Genomic DNA, 19601 nt, shown 5'->3' with positions numbered 1-19601 from the left:
AAAGCGATCACCTTTATCATTTACGCTATTACAACATTTACATAGGAAAAACATTGAACTACATTCCAAAAACCAAGGTGTAGGGGCCTACTTTGCCTTTAAAGCCATTATACACTTTCGGTACAGAAACAAATTTAAAAGTTCACAGATTTACAAATAATTTACATGGTTTACAGAAGGTAATGGTGAAAGACTTATCTTGAAATATTATTCCATGAAATGCTTTACTTTTTGAGAAAACATTAAAACAATATCAATTCTTGATAGCGAGAATTACGGATTTATTTTAAACACATGTCACGACACGGCGAAACGTGGGGAAACAAAGGGTGGGTTTTCCCGTTATTTTCTCCCGACTCCGATAACGGATTGAGCCTAAATTTTCACAGGTTTGTTATTTTTTATATAAATTGTGGTACACGAAGTGTGGGCCTTGGACAACACTGTTTACCGAAAGTGTCCAATGGCTTTAAAAGGATAGGCCTACATACTTGATACAATGTAAATTTTTGAATCCTCCAACATCCAAAATGAAAACTCCCTACTGATAAGAATAGGAAGACACCCTACTATCGGTAGCTTAGTTGGTAGAGTACCTGCAGGTCAGTACTGAGGCACCTAGTTTCAAGTCCAGCTCTTTTACCCCAAAATAGACATGTACATAGTGCCAACGCAGTTTCCCTTGTGGTTTATTATTTAAAACTAGAGGGAACACGATAATGTACATCCGTGACAGGACAGGATTTCAAAGGGATCTGGGGAAATACCGAGCTTCAATGTGTAAATACTCGAGCTAGGTTTCAGGAAGTTAAAATTAAATTTTGAATATGGTGTCAACTGCTAAAAACACATCACATATCAAGGCAAATGGGTGAAGTGAATACACTGTATTTTACATCAATTCTGATGGCGACTACAGTTTCAAATGAACAAAATTTACTCCACAACGCGTGGAGAATATGGGGGAAAAAGTTTTTTGACATTACGGGGAGTCCTGCCTGTGAGTGGAGAATTTGGAAAGCATACATACATTGCACATCGTGTGTTCTAATGTTGGTTAAAAACTGCCAGTCCTCTAAAGCCCTTTACTCCATAGACCCCTTTACAGATAGGAAAAAAACCAATGCATTCTGGGATAGGATGCGATGTTTTGGGATGTTCGTCACACATAAAACGTGCATAGCCATTGATCTCCATTATACTGACGTGGAGATCAATGTGCAAAGCTTACTCGCAAACTCTCCCAAAATGCATCATAATCACCACTTCCGGCCCATCTGTAAAGGGGTCTATGTGTGCCCGACCAATCACTAATGTCATCGGTCTCCGTGCACTCCACACACGGACATGACATAGTGTGGAGATCATTACCATTGATGCAAAAGCACTACCCGACTAGTTACTGAAGAGCTTCTCACAGTGTTCAAAGGCTTTTTTTCGCCCAGTGCTCCAATGCGCAGCCCCTGTTTGGAATGCTGGCCTTATCCAGAGGCAGGTGAACCACCATGAGAAGACCCAGAGGCGTGTACGTCACTTCATCCTCTCTAAGAATACACAACCTATCCTGATGCTTTGTCCAACCTTCAACTGAACACTTCAATATTAAAAACTCGTGAATAATACCAGACCAGATGTTCTGATCCTTACAAATGTACTTTTGACCTCCATTCATTTTACATGAAGATTTGCAGTCAATTCACACATGGTTTCATGACTTACACAACAGACATACAGACGGTCAAAAGTGCAAGGTGACATTACATCACCTCGGACCAATCCAACATATGGAGAGCTTAAATGTACGTCACAGCAGGTTTGTCAATACAACTGGACTGTATCTTTATCGTTGCGGATGAAGACAGGGGACCAGTCTATGTTGAACTTTACTTTGGCATTGTACTTCCTGCTTACCCTTGCAATACTTACATGAAGAGGTGTGACACAATTACTGTCTTTGCAGTTGACGTTAGCCCCGCCCTCCAGCAGTTTCTCAACAATCTGAGCGTCACCCATAAAGGACGCATCGTGTAGGACTGTCTGGCCAGCCGTGTTACGCGCATCCAGGGGGCTGCAGTACGGACTCTGTAAGATCTTTTGGACGAGAGACAGGTTGCCGTCCAAAACAGCTCTGTGGCCAAAAAGGTTAAAAGGAAATGTAATGTTTCTGTCTGAAACTTGTTGACACACAAATAACAAAGCAGGCCTGATACTTTACAGGTTAATCTGGAGGTCACAGGTTCATGTCCCGTTTTAGTTAATTTGTCTTTGTTTAAATCCCAAACTTATTTTAAAGTTTACCCTGTCAATTTCTCTCATAGTAGGCCTATGAAACCAATTTCAACTTTACTTCAAATGTAAGAATCAAGGACAGCACAAAGGCAGCACTTCCTAGTCGTTGACAAATGTTTAAAGGTGATGTTTGGGCTTACTTTTACTTCTACCATGTACTTCGCTCCCGGGCAGGATCCATGCATGCCTGAATGCTTGGTTTTTGTAAGAGCACCAAGGCACCAAGGCATTTTTTTTCACGAAAATTGTAAATTTCTACTGGAGAATTTCAAGGGGCACACGGGCATTACCCAGGGGGTGACAGGCATGGAGGCGATCCCCTGTGTTTCCTCCATGAAGTATCATGCCTGCATATTTTTATAAGTAACCTTGGACATTAACGCTCAAGGAGCAATTAAAAGTGTTTTGCTCAATGGCACAAGTGCCTGGTCCGAGATTCAAACCCACAGAACTTCAGTGTTGACTTTAAATTGAAGTGATCCATTGGACAAAAATGCTGACTTATAACATTAATATGATGTTATTGTTGTTGGTGGTGTGACTGGCTAATCAGTCAAGGGAACCAGACTCGAGCTAGTGTGGTGTTCCAAACGGCAGAGGGTGTAGGTTCGAGTCCAGTTCTTGACAATTTGACTTTATAAAGAACATTATTGCTTCATCCCTAGGATCATGGATTGAACATAATAAAAGCTTACGTCTTTGTCGGGGGGGGGGGGGCAACTTCAGAACCGTTAAGGACAAGTTAAGAAGAGGTGTTGGTGAAGACCAAGTAGCTGGGGCACTGTACCGATGTCAAAATTTTGAGAAAAAAAAAACGGAATACAGCGCCCCAGTTACTGGGTCTAGTGTTGGTGTCAAGTCAAGACAAGATTAGATATGTTTGTTTTTGTTTTAGCCACCGATGTTTGTTGTAATGTTAGCACTGGCTACTTGACTCAGTCCCAAGCTCTGTAAAAGTGTAAAACAAATAGCGGGCATACTACTTGGGTGGGATTCGAACCCACACAATTTGCAATTATATTTCTACTATTCTAACACTAACAGAGCAATCTGACAGTTTGGATATATTTTAGCAGTGGGTACCTCAACGATTTAGAGCAGATTGTGGTTGTCCACAAATTTTCAACCCGTATTTCTATTTGTAATTATGTACCTGTGTAACGGGGTCGTTCTCCCCCTTCGTCTAGCCGTCGCTGGTGGCACTTCCCCTTTACAAAATTCATAAAGTCTCGTAGACAGACCATTGGCCCCTTCCATGTAGAAGTTAACCAGAGCGTCCAAGCCATGGTAAAGCGGCCCGTTATCAACCTGGTAGTAGAAATCACCCAGGCAGTGGATCTGAAAGTGCTGCGGTTGCGAGTCGTGGACTAGCGACACCACGAAATCCCCGGGCGCCGTGGTGCTCTCGCGGACCAAGAACAACCCCTCGGTGTTGCCGTTCTCCTGGAGGATGTGCACGGCCGTCTCCCGCGTGATCTTCCCGTGGAACCAAAGTAAGTTCTTCTCCTGTTCTTTGGCGTTCGCCTTGTCCCTCATGAGAAACTCCTCCAGCGATATTGTCTTGAGGATTTCGTCGAGTGGGGTGAGCTTAACTCGACTGTCGCGACCACTGACTTCCGGGTATGTCCAGGAGTCGTCTTGGCCAAACGAAAGAGGGTCCACCTCATCAAGGCGACTGAAATCCCCGCTGCAAAGGGCCATAATTGCCCTATTTCTGCGGGTCACCGAGGGATAGATATTATAAATAAACCTTATTCAACACACTGGTGATGATTTGTTAATGCTGACATACCTAAATTTCGGCAGAAATAGTGTATTCGTACTGCCGATGCCTTACCCGTCCCGTATAACTTGACGATAAACACATTTCCTTGTTGTACTTGTTAAAAAGGGTCAAGGGTCAAACATCTCGACTAAGTAAAGGGCGCCCCCATTATTTTCTTGAAATGGGCGCATCCACCACACACTCAGAGCTTGAGTCGGGCCCGAGTTTTATTTCTACCGTCATGGTCACTGCTTTTCATCGGGGGTTTTAAGAACAATACTTTACAAAATGGCAGCATTACCTCTATAGAGAATCAGTAACTTAGATGCAAAATGACTCTAAAGATAGATTTTATTTTGTTAAGTTGGAAGTTAACAATATTTAGCTAATTATAGTCATCCAAAAGAAACATAGGTCGAAAGCTAGGTCTCTTTTTACCGTCAGGTTTCCGACAACTTCTAAACAATCTATCACTTAACATAGGGCCCAATGGCTCTGCTGCTTACCGTAAGCAAAGAAACAGCGCTTACGGGAAGCGGTGAAAGCGATCGTAAGCGCAGCGGCAGTAAGCAGGAGCCACGAACTTGGGATCTGTAGACCAATAGATTGTTCTTTCTCTATGGTAGGCCTACCAAATCACTTTTTGGGGCTCACAACGTCGTTGAGCGGAAGAAACAAGAACAGGGATCATACTTATTGTTCTCGAATTTTCAAATAAACCACAGCAAACAAAGCCACTGTGTCCGTATTCCTCCGCCCCACACTTTAAGGATTCCCCTTATTGGTTTTGCCCTTTCAACAAACTTGTTGAAAGGGTAAAGCCAAACTAATTGTTTGTATGACTCGGGATAAACAGGTAAACAAAGATCAATAGCACACACCTATTGTGAATATTATTATTTTACGTAGTGTCTTTTATTCTAAAATTATATATTTTCAGAAGTCTATAGTGTAATATGAAGGAAGACAACTATTTAATAAGTAAAATTCCAATGGGATTTTGCGTTTCAATTACAACTTGATTTCTTGGTTTGTTTCGCATAACAATAGTAATAATACATCTCTGTTAAAATATTTTGTTAAAATGCTTGTGTACTCGTACTATACCGCTGTGTGATTAGGCACTTTTAAAACTCTACTCTCGTTATATAAAGACCATTGCCGGCCAAACCTCTTTATATAACATCAGCGTCGTTATAAAGAAACACAAAGCATGATATGTTGGACTTAATACAAAACATTGCTCTCTTTATAAGCATAACATCTTTACAGCTGCTCTTAAAGACACTGGACACTAAAGACACTGGACACTATTGGTAATTGTCAAAGACTAGTCTTTACAGTTGGTGTATCTCAACTATGTATAAAATTATAATAACAAACCTGTGAAAATTTGAGCTCAATCGGTCGTCGAAGTTGCGAGTGAACGAAAAAAACACCCGCCTTGTCACACGGAGTTGTGTGCTATCAGATGCTTGATTTCGAGACCTCAAAATTCTAAATCTGAGGTCTCGAAATCAAATTCGATTAAAATTACTTCTTTCTCGAAACCTACGTCACTTCAGAGGGAGCCGTTTCTCACAACGTTTTATACTATCAACCTCTCCCCATTACTCGTTACCAAGTAAGGTTTTATGCTAATAATTATTTTGAGTAACTACCAATACATGTAGTGTCCACTGACTTTAATACATTGCTCTTCTAGAGTTCATTAGCGACTTCCTGAGATATGCCCCAATAGATTTTATGTGCAGATTTAGAATTTGAGGTCTCAAATTCAAGCATCTGAAAGCTTACAACTTCGTGTGACAAAGGTGTTTTTTTTCTTTCATTGTTATCTCGCAACTTAACCGATGACCGATTGAGCTCAAATTTTCACTGGTTTATTATTTTATTAATATGTTGAGATACAGCAAGTGAGATGACTGGCCTTTGACAATTACCAATAGTGTCCACTGTCTTTAAAGGCACTTCAAAATAATTGTTAGCATACAAACTTACTTGGAAATGAGCAATGGAGAGATGTTGGTAGTATAACAAATTGCGATAAACGGCTCTATGTGAAGTAACGTAGTTTTTGAAAAAGAGGTAATTTCTTAGTCAAAGTAAAAAAAGGCTTTAGGCCTAAAGTCTTTAAATATTTTTGGCGTCTGAAAGCACACACATTTTGTGCAATTTCTGTTTTTCTTTCATTTTTATTCTTCGACGACCAAATTGAGTCAAAATGTTCACAGATTTGTTATGTTCATTATACTGGTCTTTGACAGTTAGTTACCACAGGTGTACAGTGCTCGAGAGATAGTGCTCATAACCAAGCCATGCTTACAACACATCGGTGTATGAGTAAAACAATAGAACTAAACATTATTACTTTTGTTATCAAACTGTTTGTATGGAAGACGATTATACTGCATTATATAACATTAATAGGAAGACTATACAACCTTTAAAAACCTATACTCGGACACCTTCGTTTTAAAGCTACAAGAATGTTTGGGGGGGGGGGGGGTGAAAGACAAACGATACAAAAACATTTTCATGTGTACATGTACACGTAATAAACTGCTATCCATTAAACTGTAACAAAATTATTTGAAAGTCAAAAATACGATCTTATTATTATACGTCGTAAACTTAAAGTAACACGGCACGCCAACCATTTTGGCTCCACAAAATGGCTGACCGTGTTATAATTAGTTCGCAAAGTAAAGGGAAAACCACGCAATTTAGAGAAATACATATGTTAGAAGAGCAATGCAGTAAACCAGTTTCTTTTTCAAAACAGCGTCGAGTGGGAATTGACTATTTTTAACAAGTTGACTAAGAAGTGCCAATACACTGTACATGTTCATAATTATACATACATCGAGAAACATGTGCTTTGGGTCGATTTCACAAAGATACTACGTGTAGTCCTAACTTTGGACTACATGTAGTCCGGGACTCTTTAGGAGTTATTACAAAACTTCAGGATAGTCCTTGTAGTATGAGCATGGAGGTAGACATCAAATAGATGGGACGAGTAAGTCGTCTTTCTTAACTTGAGATAAGACTAGTCTCAAATCTTTGTGAAATCCACCCTTGGATGGGTGCCCGTTCGGGTATAAAGTTCTCTAATAAGGTGCAGGTTCCAGCTTGGAATTGATGTCGTGAACGTAGAGGAGGTCATCACTGGTCCCTTGCCTTGTCATCGGAGGTCCTTTCTGGTGATGGCTCCACAATGGTCTCGAAAAGTGTGCTATGGATTATGTGCCCGTTTGGGTAACGTGACCATTTTGGGGTATAAGTTCTCTAATTTAAATAAGGTGTTGGTTTCAACTTGGATTTGTTGTTCGTAAACTTATGGAGGAGGTACTCATCACTGGTCCCTTCGGCTTTGTCACCGGAGGTGCTGGCTGGCGATGGCTCCACAATGGGGGACCTTTGCGGATGCTTGGTGGCAGCAGACTTACCAGGTAAAATCCATCGTTCACGGTAATTTGCGCATGCTCTGGAATGTCTGCTGCCCCCTAGCGTTCCAAAGTCTCCCATTGGTCTCGAAAAGTTTGCTCTGGATTATACCAATTTTGGGTATAAGTTCGCTAACTACGTGCCTATGTGGGTTTAAGTTTCTCTATACAATGTAATTAGGTGCTGGTTTCAACTTGGATTTGTTGTTCGTAAACGTATGGAGGAGATACTTCATCACTGGTCCCTTCGGCCTTATCATTGGATGTGCTGGCTGCTGGTGGCTCTACTACAACGGTCTCCAGTTTCCGTTCAGGCAGCTCAATGACACCGAAGAGCTGCTTGTACATTGCGAAGACGACCATGGAGGCAACAGCGGCGCATAAGACCCCGATAGAGACCCACATACCGGTTAGATCAAGCATGATGAATCTATCAAAAGCCTTCAGAGACTGGAATAAAGTTAACGGTTCCTGGGTGTCTACTGTCTCCCAAAATTCCAACAGCTTCAAGAAATGTAATTAGGGGCTCCTACGATATCTGGAACATTCACCTGTGTTTCAAAGGAAAAATGGAATCTGTAAATATGCAATACCAATAGACAGTGCATACCACCGTAAGGTCCCTCATGCACTTAAAGAGAGAAGGAAAATGTTGAAAATTCAGACAAAAATGAAATTATGACAGCATTGATTGAACCACTGCGTTTTAACACAGAGGTTTCAGCCTGTTTGGCATTGTGTGGTAACTATTCCAAAGATGCACATCAGCGCTCTGGAAGGAGCGAGAACCATAGGAAGATTAGTGATACCTGGGGCTGACTGAAGATGTTTTGTTCTTTGAATGTATTGAGATATAACGAGATGGTTGAAGCGCAACTAGCTCTGGAAATGTCTCATCAAACTTGCTGTGAACATGAGAAGATCATAATTGTAGAATGATGACATCATAAACGTAAAGATAGGTGTCGTCTTTCCAAAATAATTTGTCTCGGGTTCTTGTCCTTTTCAGGACGTTTTATCCGTATATTATTTCGGGAAGTTGACATCTACGTTCAGGGTACGGGTCTCAAAGGAAATTAACAAGTCGGATGGCACTTCCAGAGCTCCGTAACATTATGATGATTTTATAAACGGTTTTTTATAAGGCCGTTTTCGAAACCGCGGCTTGGTGAGCTTTGACGCCTTTCGGTTTAGGCACTATATCTGGTCTTTGAAGTGCCTCACCAAAACTGCACGTTTTTAGAACAGTAATAAGAGTTCCGTCCGCGCGATGAAATGTTCGTTTGAATTTCCCTCTTTTGGACCTTTCTGAATTTAGCGTTTCAGCCACCAATTCATCAAGAGGAATATTTTAAAAGGGGAACATCCAGTAACAAATAGATCCCTTAAAACATTATCAACCTCTTTCCCCGCATATACCATAGGGCTTAACCTGGATGAAGCGAGGTAGTTGTGCCTTGCTCAAGGACATAGCGGGGTTTCGAACCACCATAACTTGTTCGAGAGCCAGCATATGCAAAACCGTCCGGCGGACATTATTGCATATGCAATAATGTCCTCCGGATAGTATTGTATAGAGGACATAATTGCATGCGACACCGGGCTCGAACCGGGGTCCACAGACTAGAGGTGCAGGCAGGGAAAGAAACCACTGAGCCAACCTGACTGTCATATCATACACTGTTTGGTTAAATATACTGTTCCTCAAACTGATGACAAAGTACATTTATGCTACTATTGCCTCGTCACTTACCTTTGTGAATTTTCTTAACCAATCGAAATCTGTGTTTAGGAAAAACGGAACGTTAATCACCTTACCTGCTGTATAAAATAAAGTAGCATGCATTGTGCAGAAGTTGTCTAATCCACTCACTGGGCGGTGTTAAACGATACAACTTGTTTTGTAGTTGACTGTTTAAAGCCAGTGGACACTATTGGTAATTGTCAAAGACCAGTCTTCTCACTTGGTGTATCTCAACATAATGCATAAAATAACAAACCTTGTGAAAATTTGAGCGTGATCGGTCGTCGGCGTATAAAAGAAAAAACACCCTTGTCACACTAAGTTGTGTGCTTTCAGATGCTTGATTTCGAGACCTCAAGTTCTAAACTTGAGGTCTCGAAATCAAATTCGTGGAAAATTACTTCTTTCTCCAAAACTACGTCACTTCAGAGGGAGCCATTTCTCACAATGTTTTATACTATCAACCTCTCCCCATTACTCTTTCCAAGTAAGGTTTTATGCTAATAATTATTTTGAGTAATTACCTATAGTGTCCACTGCCTTTAATGATCTCTAAAGGTAGTGTTTGTGTTATTTATGGGCATATAAAGCGATGACTCCAATATAATTGGTCCAACGTTGTATTTTGGCAAACACTACTTTTTACAATCGATCCCACACACTGATAACCAACAATAATGCATTGGAAATTAAATAGCAACGTTGTCGATAGATCCATGCTTGACATCTGGTTGAATGATTAAATCTTCATCCATATTCAACCATGGAGGTAGCATTCTATTTCTACATCCATGGTTAAACCAAAATTCAAATATACTATCACCTCAAAACCGATTGCAAAACACACTACAGGTCGACAAACCATAACTTACCAACAAGTCCTTGGTCGATCGTGGTTCTGTTTACGCCATGTTTATTTTAATAGGTAAACTACACTTGCACATCCATCTGTAGATAAACTACACTTTACACACGGTACACCATTGCATGCATCAACTCCCCCCAAATCGGTGATGTATTGTTATTCAAATATGCGGTGTGTTGTTAGGCTCACCTGTGAGTGGTGCCACTTTCACAAAAGAGTGACCTTTCATGAGGAATACATGGTGGTACAGGCAAGCAGCGATAACTTTTATTGTCAAACTGCACCTTTGGTATTTACATTTTGGAATCGTTTAATTGTTTTAATCTAATGTAAATAAAGATATAGGCCAACAACAAAAACGTAACTGTGACAATATCAATTCAAACAGTGATCGCGTTTTATGAGATAACGCTGTAAATTCTAAGCGATTATGTCCACGCAAGAAGAATAACCCGTAATTGGAAATCACAATAATGAGAGGCGTTACTGTCAGTAATGGTTCTGGGATTCACACCTTAGGGGATAGCAAGTGATATATTTGTTCACAACCTCAATACTTCAAAGTGAAATGATTCTCTAAATTTGATAGAGGACTTCTAACCACGTACGTTTTTATTGCCACTAGTTTCAAGAGCGATTACTAAGGTCTTGGCCCTACATCAACATGACCTTAAAACACGGTTACACAACCCATGTAAAAGGCAGTGGACACTATTGGTAATTGTCAAAGGCAAGCCTTCACAGTTAGTGTATCTCAACATATGCATAAAATAACTAACCTGTAAAAATTTGAGCTCAATCGGTCATCGAAGTTGCGAGATAACAATGAAAGAAAAAACACTCTTGTCACACTAAGTTGTGTGCTTTCAGATGCTTGATTTCGAGACCTCAAGTTCTAAACTTGAGGTCTCGAAATCAAATTCGTGGAAAATTACTTCTTTCTCCAAAACTACGTCACTTCAGAGGGAGCCATTTCTCACAATGTTTTATACTATCAACCTCTCCCCATTACTCTTTCCAAGTAAGGTTTTATGCTAATAATTATTTTGAGTAATTACCTATAGTGTCCACTGCCTTTAATGATCTCTAAAGGTAGTGTTTGTGTTATTTATGGGCATATAAAGCGATGACTCCAATATAATTGGTCCAACGTTGTATTTTGGCAAACACTACTTTTTACAATCGATCCCACACACTGATAACCAACAATAATGCATTGGAAATTAAATAGCAACGTTGTCGATAGATCCATGCTTGACATCTGGTTGAATGATTAAATCTTCATCCATATTCAACCATGGAGGTAGCATTCTATTTCTACATCCATGGTTAAACCAAAATTCAAATATACTATCACCTCAAAACCGATTGCAAAACACACTACAGGTCGACAAACCATAACTTACCAACAAGTCCTTGGTCGATCGTGGTTCTGTTTACGCCATGTTTATTTTAATAGGTAAACTACACTTGCACATCCATCTGTAGATAAACTACACTTTACACACGGTACACCATTGCATGCATCAACTCCCCCCAAATCGGTGATGTATTGTTATTCAAATATGCGGTGTGTTGTTAGGCTCACCTGTGAGTGGTGCCACTTTCACAAAAGAGTGACCTTTCATGAGGAATACATGGTGGTACAGGCAAGCAGCGATAACTTTTATTGTCAAACTGCACCTTTGGTATTTACATTTTGGAATCGTTTAATTGTTTTAATCTAATGTAAATAAAGATATAGGCCAACAACAAAAACGTAACTGTGACAATATCAATTCAAACAGTGATCGCGTTTTATGAGATAACGCTGTAAATTCTAAGCGATTATGTCCACGCAAGAAGAATAACCCGTAATTGGAAATCACAATAATGAGAGGCGTTACTGTCAGTAATGGTTCTGGGATTCACACCTTAGGGGATAGCAAGTGATATATTTGTTCACAACCTCAATACTTCAAAGTGAAATGATTCTCTAAATTTGATAGAGGACTTCTAACCACGTACGTTTTTATTGCCACTAGTTTCAAGAGCGATTACTAAGGTCTTGGCCCTACATCAACATGACCTTAAAACACGGTTACACAACCCATGTAAAAGGCAGTGGACACTATTGGTAATTGTCAAAGGCAAGCCTTCACAGTTAGTGTATCTCAACATATGCATAAAATAACTAACCTGTAAAAATTTGAGCTCAATCGGTCATCGAAGTTGCGAGATAACAATGAAAGAAAAAACACTCTTGTCACACGAAGTTGTGTGCGTTTAGATGGTTGATTTCGAGACCTAAAGTTCTTAATCTGAGATCTCGAAATCAAATTCGTGGAAAATTACTTCTTTCTCGAAAACTATGGCACTTCAGAGGGAGCCGTTTCTCACAATGTGTTATACCATCAATCTATCCCCATTACTCGTCACCAAGTAAGGTTTTATGCTAATGATTATTTTGAGTAATTACCAATAGTGTCCACTCCACTGCCTTTAAGACTGGTCGTCACCAAAGGGGGTACGGACAGCTTGAGAAAACAAAACTGTTACTACTGCACCGGAGAGAATCTGATGTAAATTTAGTTATTTATTTATTTGTTTATTTATTTATTTCAAAATCTGCAACAAGATGCAAATATCAGCACAACGGCTGTTTTACATAAAAGTGCTTAGTTTAAAAAAAAATGTAAAAAATGAGAATACGGAGAAACATTCATATACTTAGCCCCAAGAGCGGCCACGGACCCCACGACATAAAGGCTTCGCAATATTTTGCTCGTCGTTCTGGACCCTAAATCGAGCTGGCTAGAAAGCTTTTGTATTTAAAACTGTGTCGAGTGGCCCCTCAACGCCGACAGTTGTTAAAAGGTAAATAAAGCAAAGTTCAAGATGGTGGAAACAATGTGTGACATGCAGCTGAAGTGTCATAGAGTGCAGATAATGTTAAAACAAATTCTCGTGGCCTAAAGTGGAACACTCCGTGCCACCAAGCTTTGCACTTCGCTCACTCGTTCTCGTAGAAGTGACCCACATACGGTAAAGGCATGATGCAGCCGATGTCACGAAACTTTACGCAACTGCGTAAAGGCCGGTTTACAGTCGGTCGCGCAATGGTCGTGCGATGGAAATCTTGCGCGCGATCCTAAGACTGAGGCTTAAAAACTGTGTCTTTTTATGATTGCGCGTCAAGATTTCCATCGCGCGACCATCGTGCGACCGACTATAAACCGGCCTTAAGTCCACTTGCGGAACGTTTATGGCCGACTAATACGCCATAAACGTCGCGCAAGTGGACTTACGCAGTTTTGCGTAAAGTTTCGTGAAATCGGCCCATGGAGACGCGCGGAAGATGGTTGTAGCACTGTAGCATACGCCCACATGGCAACGATAAAGAAGTTCCTTTATGTAATACAAAGTAATGTGTTTTCAGAGTTCTTTAAAAGTGTGCCTATGATATCAAAACTTGTATATTTTCGGCATATATAATACTCTAATAGAAATTAGAGATTAGAGATGTGAATCATTATAGACCTATTAATTACACTTTTAAAATTCCTCAAACCATTCATTTAATAACAAACGCCTTTTCAAGCCCAACAACTTAAAGGCGCCCAAAATGTGCCCTAACTTCCAGCAGTATTGCTACGAAACATATTTTGGGCTCTTAGTATTATTGTGCTCACAAAAGTCCATGTGGTGCCCCAGAGGGTGGTGCCCCGTGAGATTCAACATGTATGCTACCTACCTTTGCACTATGCCTGTGGTGTTAATATTTCGCCGGAATGCCACACTATACTGCGCTGAAGTCAGTTCAGCGGATCAGTCAGTGATATTATTTTTAATAATATGTTAACATTCTTCTATACTGGAATTGTTTCAAAGACTGTGATTTCCACAAAGCAGACGCGGACGGAGGAAGAGAGCAATTACAACAATGTAATCTCTGCGCCAGGAATATTTATAAGCTGTGATTAAAACTAGACACTGTGCCTTCGCATTAAGGGAGGGGGGTGCGGATAGTGGCAATGACCTTTGACATGTGTTCACATTGCTAACTTTGAGGGTGTCACCTGTGTGGCAGGAGATTTTGGTCTGATACAGTGTGCCCTCTTTTGAATTATCCTCTTCGAGCCCATGCGACTTCCCATGAGGGGTACATAGTCTCCAGCGTACAGAATTCCCTGACGCCGCTTGGAGTGGGCATGAGTGGGCAAGTACTCCAGCTACTTTCTTGTTCACACAGTTCGTCGTATGGTGAGTGGGGTGTGTGTGTGGGGGGGGGGGGGACCCCCTGCCACATCGGACCATTTAGATAATTCAATGTTTTTCTTAGAACAATATATACCGTTAATGTTTTTCATCCACTAAATTTAAGCTTATGGGCAAGTCTTTTTCAAAGGATATTTTGCTAAGACATTAACACAATGTATTTGTTTCGTAAACTCTTAAAAACTTTATAAACTGTATCAACTTTTAATTAGAAGCGTACAGCCTTCAATAATATAGAGCATTTTGAGGACTCAAAAAGATTTGGCCACAAATTTGAACCTCAGAAGCGTTGTCAGTAACTTTTCTCAGATTATGTATTCCTTTTAAGGGCTATTTTTTTCCTAAACACACTCACTCTGGATTTTCAATGACTCAAGAACGCGGCCATGAAATGTCAATATCATGTTTTATTGTCAATAATTTACATTACGGGATCAAAACAATCGAACTGTCCAAATTTAGTCTGAAATAAAGTGTTGGGTCGAGTGTAGACTGGGCCCCTGTCTTTATATTCACGAGCCTCGAAGAATGACGTCAGACGTTCAGGCTAGGTCGAGTGATAAATGTTTCATACCGAGTGCATTTGCATCACTTCATCTTGCCAACAGAGGGCAGCATTTTTGATGCCAGAAGTTCGTCCTCGCTCGGTTGCGCGACTGCCACAAGATCACTGCGTGTTTTTCCGATCAACCATTGTATGTCCACGCATGGTTTACCATGTAGGAAGAAATAAACCGCCATGGGTTTACTAACATTGTAAAAAAAAAAGCTTCATAAAAGAACTTGTATTATGCACCGGTGATTCTCGGAATACACCCGATTGCTCTTGGAAGGTCGTTTAGTGTTTGAAGTAATATTTTATGGTATCGTGAGAGTAATAACTTGATTGCAAGTCTATAGTCCTTGCTCCAGATGATGACGTCAACTACAAAATTGGGGTGATCGTGAGTGGACCATGACAAATCCCCCATGGATGCATGAACCGTCATAACCAAAATTGGACATAGGGTATGGGTAAACCACGGGTCAACTCAAAGTAATGTAAACAACTGTAACTAAACTGTATACTAAACCACGTGATGCAATTTGGTCATCTATTCGAAACAAAAACAGGTGTGTTTACGACTGTTTCATGAGCAAAACAAACTCCTGAAATCATTGAAAGGTGGCACACGGATGGTGAAGTATCCTGGGCTTAGTGTTCAATAAGTATAAAAAGTAGCTTACCACAACAACAAAAATTAAACTACCAGCAAACTGTGTCACAGGTACAAGTTGTGACATCCTCATTAATTGTTTCTGCTTTGCAGAGAATTGTTAAAGCAGTATCGCTTTTGCGACTATAATTTGACCCAGGTCCGAGTAGGCCTATATAATTAATCTAATTAGCATTTAATGGATATTACTGAACAAGTTAATTTTAATACGGAAGTCAAATGCACATGGGGGTTCGACTTCAACTTGTTTGTTTGTTTGTTTGTTTGTCTGAACAGCCAAATCTCTCTCATACAAACATTGGTTTAACGTCTATGATTATGAATTACACAAATCAAGAAAGTGTGATTCAGTAACTACTTAGACGAAAATATTTAATCTAGTGATTGTGTAATCAGCGGTTAGATGGGGCACATTTATTGCCGATATGTTCGGACGTTCAAGTGGAAAGTTACACTGCCGCAAGGGGTGTTTTATTCGGTGCCAGTCCTTAGGACTCCCAAAATTAAATTAAGCAGATAGTAACGAGTCAATGAACAATTTACCATTTACGGTAAAGAATTATGAGACTTCGATTCTAAGTACGTTTTGTGTATTTTTGAACAATTACAAGTTTGCACTGTATTCTATGGGAGTTTATTTGGAAAACCTTCCGTGTCATCCTGCCACCACTTTTGCACTCATTTTTCACACAAAAAGCGAATATCTCATTTGAGTAAATTAAATACTATTTTATTTCACGACGAATGCAAACTTGAGTGTTGGCAGGATACAGGAACTTTTCCGTTTATTTAGTGGGGTGGCACCCTTGAGGCTGGCCGACAGTAGAGGGTTTCCTGCCCGCACTGATGAAGGAGAAATCACGCTGAGACAATTACCGTTACGATGTATGATTCATAACCAAGCCTTTCATCAGTTGTTTGTTTTGTACTTACCCTCTTAAAGGCATTGACAGTGTTTGGTAATCACTCAAAATAATTGTTAGCATAAATAACTTACTTGGTAACGAGTAATGGAGAGCTATTGATAGTATACAACATTTGGAGATAGTGACGGCTCCCTCTGAAGTAACGTCGTAGTTTTTTGTGAGTAATGGGTCATTTAAAAGACATCACCTGAGGCTGAAGCCTTTTATTAGGCATCTGAGAAAGCACACAAAGTAATGCAACTTGGGTGTTTTTGTTTTCTTGCATTACCCTCTTGCAGCTATTAAGATGACCAATTGAGTTTAAATATGTTTGGTATGTCATGCATGTTGGTATACACCAAGTAAGAATACTTGACAATAACTTTAAAAGGTGGCCAGTGCCTTTAAAAGAAAATGAACTCATCAGAAAAAAAACAATGAACCCCGTTGTTACGCTACAGGGTTTGGGGAACCTTCTACATGTACATGGTGAGTCCCGTCTTCCGTTTAATCATAACATGGAAACATAAAATTAAAAGTCTATAAATAACTCACTATGGACGGAGGACGACTGGACGTAACGCAATCAACGTCCTTCATGAGTCACGCAACAGTCGTCAACAGTTATGACGTATTACTTTGTTGTGTTGAGCATGGTTTGACTATTATACCTGTCCCATTCAGTGTTTACGCTGCATACACATAGGATGTAATGTACTGTACATGTGTTAGCGCTCCTCTGTTATGTGCGATGGGTGTGTTTATACTATCACTGCTGAATTGAATTTTTCGTGAACTGATAGTGTTTTGACGAATATTTTGCTGTGAGTGAAACTAATGCATGAGTCATCGACAGGAAATATTTCCGTACCTGCATACAACCCGCTGGGCCACTCTACCCACCTACATCGGGTGAAAAAAGGAGCAGTTTGTTTGTGCTTCTGCAGTAATCGGTCGCTGATAATTGACTTTGTTGATAGATTGTTGAGTACACTACTACTACTACTACTAATTCTACTCCTAAAGAGTAGTGAGAACTTCTTATTGGATTTCTGACATCAAGCCAGTCACATGCCTACATTGGACTCACCAACTTTTAGAGTAACAATGTCTGACAATAATTCAGCACCGTTACCGGTGGTGACCCTATCTGTGGACCCGGTTTCTCTTGTCTCGCCAGAAATGTGTCCATCAACCCACCCCAAGACCAAGAGAACTCTCCTCAGCACATTGAAGAATTCTCCATCCATGCTAAGGAGGAGGATCAAACCACCGGCAAATCTTAACAACGGCAGCAGGGACTCGTGGGACGGTGGGGTGAGCACTGGGACTAGTGGCAGTCACCATACCGGGTCGGAGTCGACTTTCACGGGGAAAGAATTCCACGTGAGGTACCAGGGACGGACCAGGGTGACAACGTTACAGGTGAGCGAGGCCGTGAACGCCGTGAAGAAACTTGCTCCTGATCTCACTGCATTATCGTCATCATCATCGCCTGCTTCATCATCAACTGAAGACCTCCTGGCAGCGTCTTCTCCATCCGGGGGCCAGCGGTCCTCCTCCCCTTCCTTATCATCGTCACCATCACCCTCTAACTTATCCACATCGTCCCCGCAGTTGTTACGCCCCTCTTCCCCGACCAACCTCGCCACCCCGAAGTCGCCTCGCCCGAAATCCACCAGCAAGTCTTTCTTTAAATCCTGCTGTCTGAGCATCACCAAGCGATGTGTGGTCATCGACGACGACGAGAAACTGGTCAATGAAACTATCCCCATTGCGACTGTTGCGTACTGCGCTACGGACCTCCGCTACCCAAGAGCTGTGGCTCTCATCTGCAAAACATACAGTAGTGTCTTGATATGCCATGTGTTCGTGTGCTCCTCAAAGGAGAAAGCCGAGAAAATCGTCGCTTTCATCGGCAAGGCGTTCGAGAGTGCGTGGCATGATTGGAAATGCATAAACGACCCGTCCTCGCTCGGGGCGCCGAATAATAACAACTATGAGCAGCTCTTCAGGGGGCGAGCCGTGTCGTGTGACATGAAGAACAGGGGAGTTTCGAAATCGAACGATAAGTTGAACATTAGACATTCCTCGTATGAGACAAGGAATGGTGTTTCTTTTGATTTCTCGAGTCCAGAGGACGAGTATTGAAGTCGGACAAAAAAAAGGGTGTTAACAAGTTAAAATCAATTGCATCTTAAAGATGTGTTTTTAAATGCATGCTTATGATGGTTAGTTATTTGACTGGCAATATACACTCGGCATGAAATGGACAGAACACCGATAGGGTGTAGGGTGTAAACTCGAGTTGGATGCTATGTGACCAAGGTTTGCCTTGACCCGGGGTTTGTGCAACCATATTTTTTAGCTCAACCCCAGTGTAAAGAAGATGAAGGATATCGCAAATAGTCCATGGATTCCAACTTGGGCCTTGTGAGCCAGTGTTACATCTGTACATCACAGAGTGAGACTAAGAGACCCTTCCTCCATGGAGAGACCATCCATACACTTGGAGAGACCATGTACCAAACTATCTACAGTGCAAAGGACATTATAGGATATACTTTTTATTCACATCACAACCATCTATTTCTCGATCCACTAAGGGTCATGTCACTCAAGGCAATTTACAGGCAACCAGGGGTGGATTTTACAATGAGTTAAGACTAGTCTTATCCTAACTTAGGACTAGCCACACGTTTTGTATATAGTCCTATAGGACAAGTCCTAAGTTAGGACTAGTCCTAACTCTCTGTGAAATCGACCCCTGTACAAGCAAAAAAGAAAAGCCATCCGCACATTTCAGTGTTCGCATATTTTTCTTGGGGACTGGAATACATTACTTATTAAAGAGTGACTCATGTGCTACCAAAGTGGTCCTGTAGCAAGCACTGTAGTTGGTTGCCTCCAAGTTCTGCAATGACTATATTTTATGGACGCTTTTTTATTGAAGAAGGCGCTGTAAAGTGATCAACGCATTAATTGGGTAGTGGGTAGACAGTACACCAATCTACCTACATAAGTGACCCCAAGGTCAAATTCAATTATCAAAATTTCCAAATAGATATTACTTTTGAAAATGGAAAGATAATTGCAAGTCTCTGAGTCTG

The 19601-nt window shown here is 40.8% G+C and overlaps 2 protein-coding genes across 4 annotated transcripts in view; one reads left to right on the top strand and one right to left on the bottom strand.

The window, feature by feature from the left end:
• LOC117298421 (tyrosine-protein kinase HTK16-like) overlaps positions 1-4146 on the bottom strand; it is a 28271-nt gene extending 24125 nt beyond the window's left edge. For all 3 annotated transcript variants that reach the window (XM_033781677.1, XM_033781676.1, XM_033781678.1), the window contains exons 1-2: positions 3443-4146; positions 1927-2128 (exon numbers count right to left, since the gene is read on the bottom strand). In XM_033781677.1, coding sequence (XP_033637568.1) covers positions 1927-2128; positions 3443-3990 — 750 coding nt within the window. In that variant the 5' untranslated portion in view covers positions 3991-4146. The remainder of the gene's footprint in view (positions 1-1926; positions 2129-3442) is intronic.
• A 13042-nt stretch (positions 4147-17188) lies between these two features.
• LOC117298865 lies at positions 17189-19181 on the top strand. Its single transcript, XM_033782221.1, has one exon. The coding sequence runs from the start codon at positions 17563-17565 to the stop codon at positions 18640-18642; it is 1080 nt and encodes a 359-aa protein (XP_033638112.1). The 5' UTR covers positions 17189-17562; the 3' UTR covers positions 18643-19181.
• Positions 19182-19601: the final 420 nt, after the last annotated feature.

The sequence above is a fragment of the Asterias rubens genome, chromosome 13 (assembly GCF_902459465.1).
Source record: "Asterias rubens chromosome 13, eAstRub1.3, whole genome shotgun sequence".
NCBI lineage: Eukaryota > Metazoa > Echinodermata > Asteroidea > Forcipulatida > Asteriidae > Asterias > Asterias rubens.
This window is presented reverse-complemented; position numbering and strand designations above follow the sequence as displayed.

Bases quoted from the DNA above. Each gene is read 5' to 3' on its own strand.
- LOC117298865 (XM_033782221.1), top strand. From the start codon at position 17,563: ATGCCTACATTGGACTCACCAACTTTTAGAGTAACAATGTCTGACAAT.